Source organism: Poecile atricapillus, chromosome 2 (genome assembly GCF_030490865.1).
Source record: "Poecile atricapillus isolate bPoeAtr1 chromosome 2, bPoeAtr1.hap1, whole genome shotgun sequence".
In the NCBI taxonomy this organism is placed as follows: Eukaryota; Metazoa; Chordata; class Aves; order Passeriformes; family Paridae; genus Poecile; species Poecile atricapillus.
The window spans coordinates 58,441,930-58,457,525 of record NC_081250.1 but is presented as its reverse complement, the minus strand read 5'-3'; the positions used below and the strand labels follow the sequence as shown (position 1 = coordinate 58,457,525).

The 15,596-nt window shown below is 42.3% G+C and overlaps 1 protein-coding gene across 5 annotated transcripts in view; it reads left to right on the top strand.

Annotated features, from left to right (window-relative positions):
• The window catches only part of NFATC1 (nuclear factor of activated T cells 1), a 110,785-nt gene extending 95,760 nt beyond the window's left edge, over positions 1-15,025 (top strand). For all 5 annotated transcript variants that reach the window (XM_058831332.1, XM_058831327.1, XM_058831329.1 and 2 more), the window contains one exon: positions 12,453-15,025. In XM_058831332.1, the coding sequence (XP_058687315.1) occupies positions 12,453-12,502 (50 nt within the window). In that variant the 3' untranslated portion in view covers positions 12,503-15,025. The remainder of the gene's footprint in view (positions 1-12,452) is intronic.
• The last annotated feature ends 571 nt before the right edge of the window (positions 15,026-15,596 follow it).

Below are 15,596 nucleotides of genomic sequence, written 5' to 3'. Positions count from 1 at the left end.
CAATTATTTTATGGATTTAAGATTGTTTTCTAGGATTCCCAGACTCCCAATACAGCAAAGTTATTTCCTCTTGGCAGATGTCTGGAAAAAAAAAAAATCATTGAATGGATAAAATCATGTGGCGGACACCAGGTTGAAGCCTAAAGGGAGGAAATGGTGTCTCCCCAGCACCTGTAAATATTTGCTCTGTGTCTTGAGCAGGAGAGCCTTTGCAAAGCAGACCATGCTTTGAAAAAAAATTTTCAAGGTTTTTATTTTGTTAGTTTTAAGGAAATAGAATTTTCATCTGTCAAAACCCAGTTTCTAGCTAGGTGTTTATGTGGGTTTGAATGAGAACAGCAAACACAGACCTGACCCACCCTTTAGAACCACATCCAGGAGCAGACAAATGCATGCAGCACACCAGTGCTCCCAGTCCCTGACCTCTGCTTATCTTTCATTCCTCTACCTAGCAGTTAATGTTGGGTATTCTTTTTTAATTCTCTCTTCTTTTTTTTTTTCTTATTCTGTGAAATGGAAACAAAGGTTTCCATCTGATGAATTGCCAGGTTTCCATTCTTTTTAATGTTTCCTCTCAAAACAGTTCAGAATGAAAGTATTTCAGAAATGTGAGTAGACGGAAGCTACTGGAGATAATAATTTGTTTCATGGAACTATGTTTTACAAAAGGTGTGGTGCACCAGAAAGGCTGTTCTGTGGAGCAAACAACAATCAATTTGCATGGCCTTTCATCAAAACCTTTGTTGCATTTTTTTCTTTTATCTCATCAGTGGAATGTCCTTGATGTCCCCAAAGCTCCAGACTGAAAAGCTTTTGGTTCACAGGACCTTCAGCAAGAGCTGACCCTTGCTGGGTTGCTCTTGTTGCAAGGATGCTTCTGAAGGGAGAGCCAGATGTTGCACATCTGCATGCCCACAGCTAGGTCCTGTGGTCTGCATGTCCTGGCTGAGCTTCCCAGGGAGAGGGGACCTGCCTGCCCCTTCAAGCAATGTGTAGTTGAGTGGATTTTCCAAAGCTGCTATGTTAGCCTCCATGCATTTACCTCCTGCTCTGAATTAGCTGATTTGACCTGGCTGAATCTCATGAAAGCAGACAGTTTTCTTCATCAAAGCATTATTAAATTTTTAAAGGTCTTCTTGAATTATTGTTAAAGTTTCTCCACTCATTTTTTTTTTGCCTGGAGCACCTCTCAAAAGTGCAGGCCAGCTCCTGCTGGAGTTTGGATGTGCTGTGAAATCACAGTCTGGGCCATGGAAGCACCCTGTCATTTCTCAGCTGTTGAGAAGCAAGGGTTTTGAAGTCCAGGTACTCAAAAAGAGGCAAAAAAGAAGCCTGTTGCACATTGAGAGTGGTTGTTTGGAAAGTGCAATGCAAACATATTGAATAAAATTTCAGGTCCTTAAGTGTGTTTGAGAGATGAGTGTTGTACACCTGCTCTCAAGTGCCTTTTCCCTAGTTCTCTAGTGCTGGCTGCAGATTTACAGTGCTTCGTTCTTGGGGCAGAATACATTTCCTCTCTAGTGGGAGCATTGAGCATCAGCAGGGTTCTTGTGTCAAGCACTGAGCTGCAAGGGGGAAGGTTTTGTCTTCCCTGAGAGCCCAGCTGTGATTCTTACTGAATTCTTGCAACTGCATGTGGTGATTTTACTGTTGACATTGCTCTGTCAGTCCAGCCAGAGCTTGAGCCATTCTGCAGCTAGACACAGCATGTGGGAGAGGAGAAAAGAGGAAAAGACATTTTGTCATGTTTGCAGCTCTGTCACATTGGGACCACATACAAATAAGAGTATTCTTCCAGCTGCTATAATCTGAGATGCTTGCTGTAGGTGGTTTTATCATCCAAGGAGTACTGGAATCCAGGAACAGTCTGGATGCAGTGGTTTTCACAGCCACATCTCCAACTGGGGATAGTGTCCACTAACATCCTGGGGGTTTCCCCATCATGGCCCAAGCTGCCACTGATATGTCTCCAGTGTGAGTCCATTTAAATCAGCCTTTGGATCAGAGCTTCCCAGCCAAGCTGGATGGAGGTTTCGTTACCTCCCAAAAGGTTTGTCCCTAGTTAAGGTGGTACAAAGCCACTGCAAGAGTGTCATTAAGCATTGCCAAGTGCTCTTGTCCAAGGAGCCATGATGAGGAGGACATGCACTCCTCTCTGAACTGTAGTGTTCTCCAGCAACAGATGCTGCCATGGTTGAAATGAAATCCTGTGGCATTACTTACAGCTCACATTATGGTGGTGACCAGGTCATCATGCCAAAAGCAAATTTATTGCATGACAGTTTTTTATTGCATCCATTTTTTTTTTGCCAGCTGTTTGCAGCCACCAGTCCAGATTCCCAGAGCCAGCCCAGGTTCTTGCCCACTGCTGAAGATTAGCAGCTGTGTTCCATCACCTAAGGATTTCCCCCAGCTTGTGTGACCTTTCCCAGCCTAGTCCCCAGCAGGCACATAGGTGGATTTCTTTACCCTTATCAAACACATAAAAATTTTATTAGCCCCACCCAGCCTTTCTCTTCCATTCAGCATCATGTGGCCACTCACTGAGTCACTTCATGGTTATCATTTCATCTGACTGAGCAAAACCCCTGTGAATCAGAGGTTACCAAACAAGGCTCAGCCTTTGCACAGGCAAGGCACAGATGTGTCCCAGCGGTGGCCACCTGTTGTGCCATAGGCACTTTGTGTATAGTCTACACAGTGGCATCCTCCTGTTGTCCCTGCCAAGGTGCCCTCTTTCCTGGGAGATGTGAATAATGACACTGATCTTTTCTGTTTGGCATGCACTTCACTGATGAAAAGGGCTATAAGGGAAAGAGGAGTTGATATGGTGATGATAATATGGCAAGTTGGGTCCATTAAAGAAAAAAAAATAAAAGAAGAAAAAGACAACCAAACACTTCTTGCTCAGAAACAGATCATACAGACCCTGTTTTAACCTGTCTCCAGGACACTCCCATTCTTGAGACCATGTTACTCCTGCTCAAGTTCATCAGACTTTGAGGCTGGTTGAGTGGAAGAAGAATAAAGTCTCTTGGCCATTTACCCATGGAAAGAAAAGGGCACTCAGCAGATACTACTGTGTGATCTAAGGTGCTTCTTTCTTTCCTCCATTTATTGTTTCTTTGCTTTACTTGATATGCCCAGCTGCACACAAGCTGGTATTTTATGAACAGCAGTGCAAAATGGCTCATTTTGGAGGATTCCAGAGGATCACTAGAGGCCACACTATTATTACATAAAGTCAATTAAAGAGCATACATGCACATCCCATTGATTTGATTTAGAACTAACGAAAGCTTCAGTAATGTGCAATTACAAGAAACTTAATGACCCCTTTATATTGAATGCAACTTCTGTGGCACCTAATATGCTTTGATGAATTGCTCATTACGTGCAATGTTGGAAGAGCTTCTAAAAAGATTAATAATTGTATAATCAATAGAGAAATTCAGTTTTATTTGGCTTTTTTTAAACTCTGAAATCAGTAAGCCGTAGATATTATGGACCTTCTCTTGCTCCCTTTTTTTCCCTCCTGTACCTCCAGAATTATTTATTTTCTAAAGCTAATCTGTCACTTTTCCAGCATGTGGAGAAAAGCTCTTTCTTGAGTTTTGTAGAAAGGTCTGACCTGATAAAGGTGCCCATGTGTGGTCTTAAAGGGTGGTGTCAACTGCCCACAGAAATCAGCAGTGTTCAGCTGGATGCCTGCACATGGGATGCTCCTTTGGCAGGGCATGAAGTCTCCAAGTAGCAGCCTTCAGCATCAGGCTCAGAGCTTTGTGACATGGTCCAGTCCCACTTCCCCTCTCCTATTCACTGCTGGTGAACCTTGGAAGCTGTGAGCCCTTGGGGCCATCAGGTGGGCTTTAACCTTGCTTTTCTAACCACAGAATACTTTGAGAGCCTCAAGTGTTATCCATGCTTTAGTTGACAGCCAGTTCTGAGGTACAGCAAACCTTGGGATATGGGATCAGGAAAATGAGAGTAAAAAGACAAAAAAAGGAAGTTTCATTTCGGTGGCATTCAGGATTTAACACTGCCAGAGACGTCTGGAGGCTAGAAGAATATGCAAATGCAGAATTGCTTAAAATTTGTTTTGATTTTGAATGTAGTCTTGTCATGCTTCAGGGCACGAATCATGAGTTCTGAATGCCAGCACTGAGTTCTGACAGCACTGTTTCACTGTTGGGGACTAGATTGAAAAGGAGAACTCTTCACCAGGATCAATTTGCATTACTATGTTGCTCATGACAGGGCAAAATTCCTGTTGTCTATGGCAAAGGAGTGCATGGTCTTCCTTACTCCTTCTGGACTGGTACCTCCAAAGCTTCCAGCAGCGCTGAGCTCAGGTTTTGGCTGCCTTAGGTAACATTTGTGTAGTTTTTCTGTTGTGTGGAAATTTTGTGTAAAACGTAAAATATGTCTGTTTTGTTTCCCTTACAGATGCTCTTAGGAACGTAAACACATCGTTTTGGTTAAAATGTGGTTTATTTGTTCATTGCCCAGCCTTACCCTCACACATGTGTGTATGTGTGTGTAAGATGAGCGTTGCATCATACTGGGGCAGATCCTGCAGCCTCTGCACAGCCCAAATGCCTGTGTCCCCAGGCAAGGTTGGCCTCAGTGAGGGCTACCTGAAATTCATCTTGGGTCTCTGATTCTTTGGTAAAAAGGTCAAATCAGATTGAGTGCAGCCATCCTCAGACTAAGAGTAAAAACAAGCTGAAGTTTAGACTCCAGTGTGTTGGAAATCACTGCAGCTCTGCTGATTCCTGTGCTAATTTCCAGCAGCAGGGGAATTCATCCCTAAGTGTCTGCAGAGCAAGAGACGCAGGGCGTTTCCAGGGCTGCATATGGGAGGGATGAAAAAAAACGAAACCCAGAAATTTTGGTGCAATAGGATGGGACTCATTTAGTCTGGGCACCTATTCAAGAGCCCCAGTTAAACTGCTGCTGCACAGTGCTGTCATCACACTACGAGGAACCTTTCCCATTAGCCCTCCACAGTGCAGCCACCCTGGGAGACTTGGAGTTGTTAAACTAAATAAGGCAGAGGGTAGAGCAGGTAGGAAAATGACTCCGTGGTGATGGCTGTCATGCACAACAATGCCTTCCCGTCGTGCCAAGCTGACGTTCCTATGGAAGGATCATGTTTTATTAAAACCTGCTACTTGTTGTCACTCACTTGCTCCACTGTCCTATTCGCTGTCTCCAAAAATAGCGTGCCCTGTGGTAGTGGCTTATTATGATTAAACAGATAAAAATAAGCTTAAGGTTTAAACACATCCAGGACACCTGAGGTAAAACAAGATCTGACTTCTTTATGGAACGTGTGAAGTTATATTTTCCACTGCTTCACAAGACTTGTTTTGTTTGGTTTTTAATTCAGTAAGCTTTCATGTGATCTATAGTTTTGCATTACAGTCTGGCACCTCAGGAATTTATATCACTGTTTTCTGATGTTTTGCCTCACTCACTGGACAATACTTACTAGCTTTGAGAAAAGAGTTTCTGTAAGAAAAACCTATTTTTCTCTGTGATTTGAGTAACAGTTCTGTGTTGTTTGTTGCAGCTTTCATAGGTCAAAAAGTATTAATAGTGAGGAAGTAGGTACCCTGATAAAAACTGTAGAATTTCAGTCATGGGATGGTTTATACTAGAGGCTTAATTTTTTTAGTCACTGTATATGCATCTATATTTAGCCATTTTTCTCTTAAAATAAAATCTCTACATGGAGATATGAAAAAAAAAAAAACTTTCCTCCTGTATTTCGGCTTCCTCTGCATTCATTTGCAACTTCGAATTCCTCTTCAGTGATTCTAACATGTGGCATTTCATCTAAAAGAAGGGTGTACGAGAGCACCGAAGCCTGATGGAGCAAGATGTGGCATCACTGCTGGTGGAAAAAATCCGAGGGCAATAATTATAGGCAGCAAAGTGAATGTCATACTACAAAGCATTACTACAGGTAGCGTGGTGTCAGCGTCAAACTCACATAGTCACTCCAGAGCTATGTGTCCCTGGCTGTCTTCTTGTGCTGAATAGTGACAGCAGAAATTCAGAGCACTTGTGGGTACATCCACACTGTGTAATGAGCTGTGTGGAGAGATCCCTGACCTGGGTGTCGCCATAGTTGTACCCATGTAAAGCTTGACCTGAGCTAGTGAGTTCTGCCAAAAACAATGAGCCAAAACCAAGGCAGTTTTGCTTTCAGGACTGCTACTTGTTTCTGGAGGTTGCTCAGACCTTCTGGAGGCTGTGACACAGAAGCTGTGCAGTCTGACCAGTATCAAACACTGTCCAAATGACGTCTCCAGTCATGGCTGCTTGGGCAGCTACACCCATCTGAAAGATGAAGCGCTATTGTCCGGACATGGCAGAATCGGAGCGTGATTTACCGCAGGTGTTCCACACACATAGCTTGAAAGGTGCAGCTGGTATTACTTGTATTTTCCACACCATGTGAACGAGCCAGAGCAGGCTGCTTTTGTTCATTTTCATCAAGAGGGCGTTACGGCATCTCAGCCTCTTGTCTTCAGTTCTGCTCCATGTTAGAGGCAGTGGTCCCCAGCAGACACAGGTGGACATGAAGTAACGAGCAGAGGTTGGTTAGTCAGCTCTGGATAGAAACTTCATATGACCCTGCATGCCTGGATGTCTTGGGACATGCCATGTGGCACTTTCTATTGATAAGAAAACCAAAAACTATGCTGAAGGAGCTGAGTTGATGCCATTGCTATTTCCAGGGCAACAGGGGCATGTGAATCACAAAGCTCAGTGCAAAACCTCTGAATGTCCTTTTGGCTAAACTCTTATCACACCTCTCTGTCTATTAAAAAGGAGTGAAGAGCCACAAAGCTCACTTGTGGAAGAGAAGAGTAAAGGGTCATAAAGGGGCACAACAGTAAATACAACCTAGAGTTCCGCTACTCAGACTCCTTGTGCAAGCCTTTCTGGGGTCCTGCTGACATGGATTGAAGTCATGGGAACAATGATCTTTGATTTCCACATGTGTGACAAGACAGCAAGACAGCCAGAAGCTGGAGGCTTAATGTTATTGCTGGCAAAATGAAAAGGGAATGGGCTATCTTTTCAAACTGATACCATTCACCCACAAAACTGTAGATTTAGCACTTCATAATTGTGGGTTTGACCATGGCTCTCCACTCACTTCCCATTTTTTCAGATTCTTTGGGGACATTCACCTTTAGGAGTATGAAGTCTTCCAAACTCTCTTATTTGTATCCCCAAAAAGCTCCCCAGTTGGGGAAACCCTGTGCATATGCCCTGTCCCAACTCCCTGCACTACTGACCTTGTAACTTCTTTGCTCCGAGCAGAATCAGTGTCTGAGCTGGAAGGCAGAACTTTGTCTCAGAGGAACAGGTATTTTATTAAAGCAGAAGGCCACATTGTTATCCATATTAGTAGTCGGATGCAAGGAAAGCAGAAATCTGCAGAAATTTAAAGTCTTGCCAGTTGATGGAATCTATGTACAGCCACCAAATGTTAAAAATACTACATTTCCTATGAAGTTCACGTCTATATATGGAACCCACATTTGTACAGATATATCTGGTTGTCCTGTTCCGTGCAGGAACCCAAACTGGTTCATCGGTAAGACACTGATTTTGCTAATTAGTAAAGCAGAAATTTCCATTGCAAGGGCATTTCAAAGCAAAATTAAATACAAGAGGAAAAAACTCCTTATTAAACTAAAATGTGGGGTAACAGCTCACCACATCCTGCTACTGTGGCATCTGCTGTTTAGCAAAGGAAAGGTTCCTCTTTCAAAAGCCTTGACAGGTAGAGAGGTCACGTGTTAACTGCATTTCTCAGCATTCTTATTTTTTGACTTTTCTGACAGTGGAAAAGCTGAACATGACAATGGAAAATACCAGTTGAGAGAAGGCATTGTGGGGAACCGTAGGTGTTAGCTATGAAAGTGACAGTGGCCTACTCCCCCAAAGCCAGCAGAAAAACAGTGAAAAAAGAAATCTGATGACAAAGGCATTGTAAATCATAGTACTCAGCTGTTTGGTCTGATAGGGATCAACCTGGTGCTTTAAGGGAAGTGTTGTGCTACTCTAGGCATTGAAGATTAAACTTCTTGCATGTTATCCCAGATCTGCTGCTAGAGCTGTATGTAGGGCCTGCAACAAGCTGGGTAATCATTTGGATTTCATCTGTCCTGGTTATAAAACGGGTCTTCGTTAGTACTCAGGTTATGTTGTTTTAAAAATTAGTGTAAAGCCTTGTAATGAGTGTAAATTGCAACCTTTCTTTGAAGAATGTTGTGCTTTTTCAAAACCCAGCTACTCCTGGAATGGTACTGCAGACACGAATGGTTGTGTATCCAAGCAGCTGCGGAATCAAAGACCAGCATTTGCTTTAGGAATGAAGCTCAAACCTGGGCCAAAATACTGCTTGCACGGAATGCTGCTGTTCTGTTAACCACGCACAGTCCTCTTGTAGTAGTAGTAGCAGGTTTAGAAGTCAAAACTTGAGCATTCAAGACTGCAACCAGCTGATTCTCTTTAACTAAATAAAAAATACTTTGTTACAAATCTGGAAGCCTAGAGAAAAATGCCAATTACTTTATCTGCAGGATCAGATCTTGCCTCTCTAGGAAGTTCTGCAGTGGTCCTACATGACCAAGTGGAGCTCTGAGGCTACCAAAGGGATAGATGGTGAAGGAGATGGTGAACAGGGAACAGTCAGCTCATTTACTTGAAACATGAGTTAAATTTACAAGAAACAAATTTAAAACAGAAAATAAAGTACTTTTTCCACCCTCACATCCCTACACTGCAGAACCCATTGTTATGGAAAACTGAAGGCCAAAACTGGTTCAGAAGGTTATTAGAAAACTTAACAGAAGAAATTTCATCAAAATTCATTAGAAGCAAGGATGCAGCCCTCTGGCTCACAAAGTCTTCCAGCAGAGCAACGGTGTACTAGGGAAAGCACCACTGGAGGTATGCTCTTTCCCAAAGAGCTGACTGTAGTGGTAGTTATAACACTGGTGTGGATGGGCACACAGGATGCTCCAGCAGAACCATACTTCAGTAACAGAGGTTTGATTTGCTGTTGGGAAGGTCAGTCTTGGGTCAGCCTACAACAAGAATATTGATGTTTTCTTGACAAACGAAAGAAGAACCAGTTTGGGGTCAAACAAAACATTCCAAGACATTCCCATTTGATGCAAAATATAACATTCCCTAGCATGCACCAAAAATGTTAACGTGTTTTGGAATATTAAAAGGAAGCAAATTTTCCAGAAGTCAGAAATAAAAAATGTGGAGAGTCCTCATGGGAGTGCTGGACCATGCAGTTGAGGGTGGTGGGCAGCATCCTTCTAGCCAAACCCAGCAAGCATCACCCAGTACACCTCAAATGCGTTTGCCTCCTGGTTTTCCCCCATTCCCACCCACCAGAGGGTTTTCCTTACAACCTCAGGTGTCGCAGCGGGCAGTGAGGGAAAACCCGCTCAGATCACACTTCCCCTTTCATCTCTGCTAGCGGTCTGCTGCTGCAAGATCAGCTGTGCTGCCACGTATTCCCCCACATGGGACTCCTGCATGCACCCTTGTCCTTCTCTGCAGGTTTTTTCCACTACATTATTGGGAATATTTTGAATTTTTGACACTGCACTGGATAAAGGGCAAACGGCAAGTGAAATAGTGTAATAAAGAGAGCTGTGTCTGAGCCACGCTGTGCACAGACCACTGTGGAGGAGATGTTGAGAGTCCTCTTGGTGGTTTTAGCCCTGTTTGATTGTGATGTCTGGTGGCAATGGGTGCACTTATGTTGAGGTTCAGCTGTCTCCCAAGTCCATGGTGACATTGTCTAGTGACTGTTGTTGAACAGCTGCCAGATGCTGTTGCATGAGGACACCAGGCTTACTCATCAAGGTAGCAGAAGTCCACCTCTCTTAAGAAAGTCATATAAAATAAAAACAAGCAATGAACTGCTGTGAGTCAATAACAAAATATGAGTGATTTCAGCTGGGGGCAAATTGATTTGGCTGCTGAGAGATGAGGAGAGCATGACTCAAGGAGCACCGTGGTCTTATGGCCTGAGCCAAGGCAGGTGGGCTCCCAGCTGAAAGGAAAAGTCGTGTCGTATCTGGGGTATGACGTGTCCTACAGCCCTCAAGTGACAGAGGATCAGCTGTGGGTACCTGGAGTGACTGGAAGGGGCAGCCTCTTGAGTGCCTAAGCTAGTTTTGGAGATGGACCTTTGGATAAAGTTGCTTCCAAAATACCTTTGCTATATGCTTTAATAGGGGAAAGCATGAGCTGGCAGGCTGCGGCTGTTGCTTTTGAAAGTTTTACTGAAAGAATCAAGCAAGAGTAACTCAGCAAGTGCTACAGCATTAGTCAGAGATTTGAGATGTCTTGGTGCTAATCCTGATGGGGAGGCCCTTCACATTTCCACCTCCCTGTCCCCACGAAATACCAGTGATGTTTATGTTCACATTTTACAGAAGTACTGTGAAGATTCATTGTTTAATGTTTCTAAGCACAACGTAACTGTACCAAGAGTGAGGATAGCCCTGACTAGTGTCTTAATTTTATTTGATTTAACAGAAGCTTTGAGGGAAAGTTAGCAAGACTATGATGCTGCCTGGCTGGTAGGAGGATTCGTTTTCATTGTCACATAAAACACAAAGGTATTGCTGTGTAGTATTGCTGCAGACCCAAGAGTGCCTTGACAAGTTTATCACGGAAGTGGTCTTCACAAAAGAATCGTGGCAGAATCATTCCACAGAAGTATGCTGTTCTCATTTGAGGCAGAGGCTCAGTCCCTAAGGCTCTCTGGAGTCTGGCCACATGTAAATGGGGAGGCACGTCTGACTGGGTTTGGATGCGTGCAAAACAATCTTTGCCTCAGTGCAGGGCTTGCCGCTTCAATTTGTTTTTGCTGTTTGGTAATATTAAAGATGAGCTCCACGACACTCTCAAGAGGAAGAACTGCTTTGTCTTTTCACAGCTCATTTCCATACTTCTTAGTTTGCTGCTGTAAACAGATAGTTACAAATGCAACTGACATTTCCTCTCTGAAGTATGGTGTGTGTATTCATCCATTGGTAGAATTGGTTTTGGTGGCCAGGACCTGTGACACAAATCCTGACTGATTCATGTGCTGCAATTACCAAGTGGGCAATAGGTCTGCAGGAAAAAAATACAAGCCATAAAAGCCAACACCAAACGTACCCAACTAATTGCTTCAGGAAGCTGGTTTTACACAGGCTTGGTCTTTTCCAGTAAACACATGAAATTATCTGGATTACTGTGAAGACCAGCCCACAAGGAAAGGAAAATGCAGGCGTTTCCGTGGTGCTTCCATGACGTGGGCACGTGTTTCCCAGTCCTGGCAATGTTAGAGAAGCTCAGAAGCAGTGATAGTCCTGTTGATGGCATTTTGTCTATCTCCATGTAAATCAGGTGGTGGCAGTTGCTGTAGGGAGGTGGAGTGGAAATAAAAGGGATGTTGTGTAGTCCACTGTCGATGACCTTTGCCAGGTTCAGTCATTTCCTGTCCATCTGCCAAAAATCACATGGACATAATTGGAGTGTGGGAAACTGCATTGCTTGATGATCTTCAGGGGAGGGGGAAAAGAAAGAAAGAAGACTCGTGAATAAAGAAAACAACACTTTATCAGGGGAGATGCAGTCTGACTGGCTGATGCTGAGATAGCAGACTTTGTTCATTCCCTCCTCTGACACTTGCCAGGAGAGTTTTTTTAACTTGTTTGTCCCTCTCATCAGTTTGTGTGGATAGAAGTAAAGAGTGCATGTCCACATGTGTTGGTCATCACAATGGGAGGGTATATATTTAAACATGTTATCAACTCCAGGGAATGGGCAAGCATGCAGCAGTTTCCTCTCTCCTTTTATTTTTTTTTTTTCCCCTAATATCAACCCACAGTGGAAAAAATCAGCATGTGAAGTTCTATTCTATCTAGGCATTGCAGCTGCACGTACCCAGGTTCAGTGATTGACTGGCAGCTTTCTGCCACCAGTACCTACCATGGCTAACATACTTTCCAAGCAGCTTTTTGTGGAAGGAGTAAATTATTCTAGGATCTCCTGTGTTCCTCCTGGCTTTACATTTCTGAGGCAGTTCTAGAGCAAATAAAATGTTTTATCTGTAACCAATTTGAAATGTTAAGTATGTTTGATGCAATCAAGGATCCAGGATGCTGCTGGTTTTGTGATGCCTGGTTTTACATGGTATTTAGCATGTTAATAACCTCGGTTAATCCTGCTGGTTTTGCACTATGATCAGCCTGTACAAGCTGCCTGGTGATGTCACACTTACTGTTCAGAGCTGTACTGAAGCTGTCAAGGAAAGAGTGAGAGTTCAGGGGGGTTGTGGACTGAGGACAACTGCCTGCAGCAGTGAGATGCTAATCGATTCCTTTTCTTGTCTTCTTTCTTTGCAGTAAATGAAATTATAAGGAATGACCTTTCCAGTACCAATGTCCACTCATAGCTTTCACTGTGGGCCTGGTATGAAATACACACTTTTGACTTGGCTGGCACGTCACCTCGAGTCGAGAGATGCTGAATGAACTGAAGACGTTGCCTGGTACCACTCTGATCTTTCACCTTAATGAATGTCAGGAACTGAAGATTTACCTCTTGCTTGCAAAGAAGTAGCTCCTCAACTTCAACTGATGAAACAGCTTTTTTTAAAGAAAATCATCTCAAAAGAGAGAAGAGGGAGTGTGCTCCAAGACGGCACATTTCATGGGACAAAACTAGGAAACTCAGCAAAATCTGAGCACTTCTTCCCATTGCTGATCCTTTTTGGCATGGCACTGCTGGAATACAGCCCTGGAAGTGCCTTATTTTACCAGGTTATGGCATCAGGGCATTTTTAATAAGCTTTGAATTCGCTACCATTAAAAGTGTTGGTAGGTGCAGAAACTCTAGAGCTTGAATTCTGGAGAGTGATACTGGAAAAAAGCATAGGACTCTGCAGCAGAGTAGGGAGAGTAATCCCGACTCCAGTAAGACACGTTCACGAATTCCAGAATTTCCTCAGCTTTTCCTCTGCTGTAATGTACAGCCTATTGCCTTATTCTCAGTGCATTTCAAAAGCCTCCTGATTCGTCATCATCTCAGCTTTCTTTTTGCATATTGCCTTTATTACGTGCTAATGAATCATAGGAATGGTAGTAGTAGCATGGTAAGATTCTGATTTTGATCCGGCTTCTGTCATAGCACAAGTGAGTTGAATAGCACAAAAATAAAAAAGGTTGATGGACAAAAAATTGAAATCTATCTTTTACATGATAGATGAATGTGTATGCATGTACATACATACTAGTATATATGCATATATTTATATATGACAAATAATATAGATGATTGCCTAGTAAGGGCACTGAATTTAGCAATAATTTCAATTTCTGAGAATGCATTTCAAATCCACAGCAGATATTTCAGCTACTTCTTTTGAGGGTTTGTTGCACCTAAAGCAGGTATGCATTTTCTTTCCTCACGCAGTTAAGCAAGCACTTTAGATAGGCAAGAAGGATGCATACAAGATACATGTTATTTACCAAATGTCAGAATATGAGTTGTAGTAACTGTAAATACCATTATGGAAGAGTGTAAAATATTTGTTCAGTTATAATATTATTATTCCGCAGAAGCCTTATAACTCTCTGCTACGTGTATGGAAAAGGATGTTACCAAAAACCCACCTCGGTTTCACATGCAGCGCTGTATAGTGTGTTTTCAGATTAGCTAATGTTCCTGGAGCTACAGGTAGGCATGTAGTGTAGCCTTCAACATTGTATTTTTTACAATCAACTGCTTATTATATAACTAGCAACAACCTATTAATTCACATAACCAAAAGAAAAAAAAAATAAATAAAAACAAAACTAAAATAAAATAGCATGACTAAATTAAAAATGTTTAACATTAATATTGTGCCTTAGGAATCTGTGCCCCCTCCTGGAAACACACCCGAACTACACCCCCAAGTTGGGGTGGCTCCTTAACCCCGATGCAATGAAGACTGAACAGGTTTCACAAAAAGGTGAAATCCAACTAAGTGTTTTAAAACATTCTTCTGTATAATTATGTCTTACTTTCTTTAGGAAAAAAAAAAAAGATGAAAGCCATATTTGTCACATTTGCACATTACTGTGAAGACATGAGAATATAATATGGCTCTATGTATATAATATGCTGTTACTGATCCTTATGATAGTCTGTTACTCCTCACCTGTTTAATCCCAGTTATTTACCCTGTATTTAGCATTGTAGACGTTGCATGAAACGTTTCTTATAGACTGCCATATGAAAAGTTAAAAAGCTTGACAGATGTCAGCTTGACTTGTAGCTAGAAAATAGAACTAATAAAGCAAAATGTTTTGCTGGAAGCTAGTCTTAGAGTGGTTCATTTTATGTTATCTTGAAAAATCTTCTTTTCTCATATAAAATACCATTTTTACATTATATACATATATCTCTCCATCTCTTCTATATGAAGCTTCTTGCATCCTGCTAATATAATCATCTTAGTATGGAAGCAAAGTCTCTTGTCAACAGAACTCCTCTTCATTTCCCCACTTCATTTAAAGACATTGCTCCCAAGAAGAGGAAATTATATATGATATAATACTCAGATTTTATTCTCTCATTATTTCAGAAATGTCAATAAACTGTGCATGGAGGAATCTCTGATTATGCCAAAGCATTTTTTTATTCCTGTATTAAATATCTTGGGTGAGGCTTTAACCGTGTGGGACAATGCACACACACACACACACACACAAAGGCACATTTCAGCAGCAATTTTAGCAAAGTTTTCAAATGTATGGTTTGGCTATGTTGCATCTCCATCATTCTGATTTTTATTTTCCTCTTTAAGCTATTTTGATAAAAAAAAGAAAAAAAAGACCCCAACCTGTTAATTTGAACCCTGGATAATGGAAGATTATGCATCTGTTATATATGTATTCATAAAATAAAAACGAAAGCAGAAATACTTCCTGTATGAGACTGCTATCTTGTTTCTGTACATGTGTTATGGTTGTTGCTGTCAGTTTAGGAAAATGGTTTTCATCAACCTTTTTGAAAACAAAGCAAAACCAAAAAGCCACAACACTCTGAACTTGGAGCGTAGGTATGTTCAAAAATAGGAACGTTCAAAAATACCCTTGCCAGGGAGGATTCTGACTGAGCCCTCTGGATGAATTTTAAGTGGTGAAACAAGCTACCTTATTAATCGTCCAACAAAGTACTTGGCATCTGTGTGGATTGCTTGGACAACAGCTTCTTTTGCCCTCCCTGGAACTACTTCTGAAACACATGGGTTGCTAAGGGTAGGCTTGGGATCTGTGGCCTTCAGTGCAGAAGACAGAGGAGACATTTTTGTTGGGCTGGAGGCTTTGGTAACCCTGAGAGAGAAAGGCTGGCGATGGGCTGGCAGGAGGGGATCGCTGGCCACCAGCTGCTTATGATGTGATCGATGGATCTGATCTGTGTGATGTGTCCTGTTCCTTGAACCTCCTCACTGCTCTGCCCCAGAGAAGGGACAACAGGAAGGTGTCAGCTTAGTCAAAGCT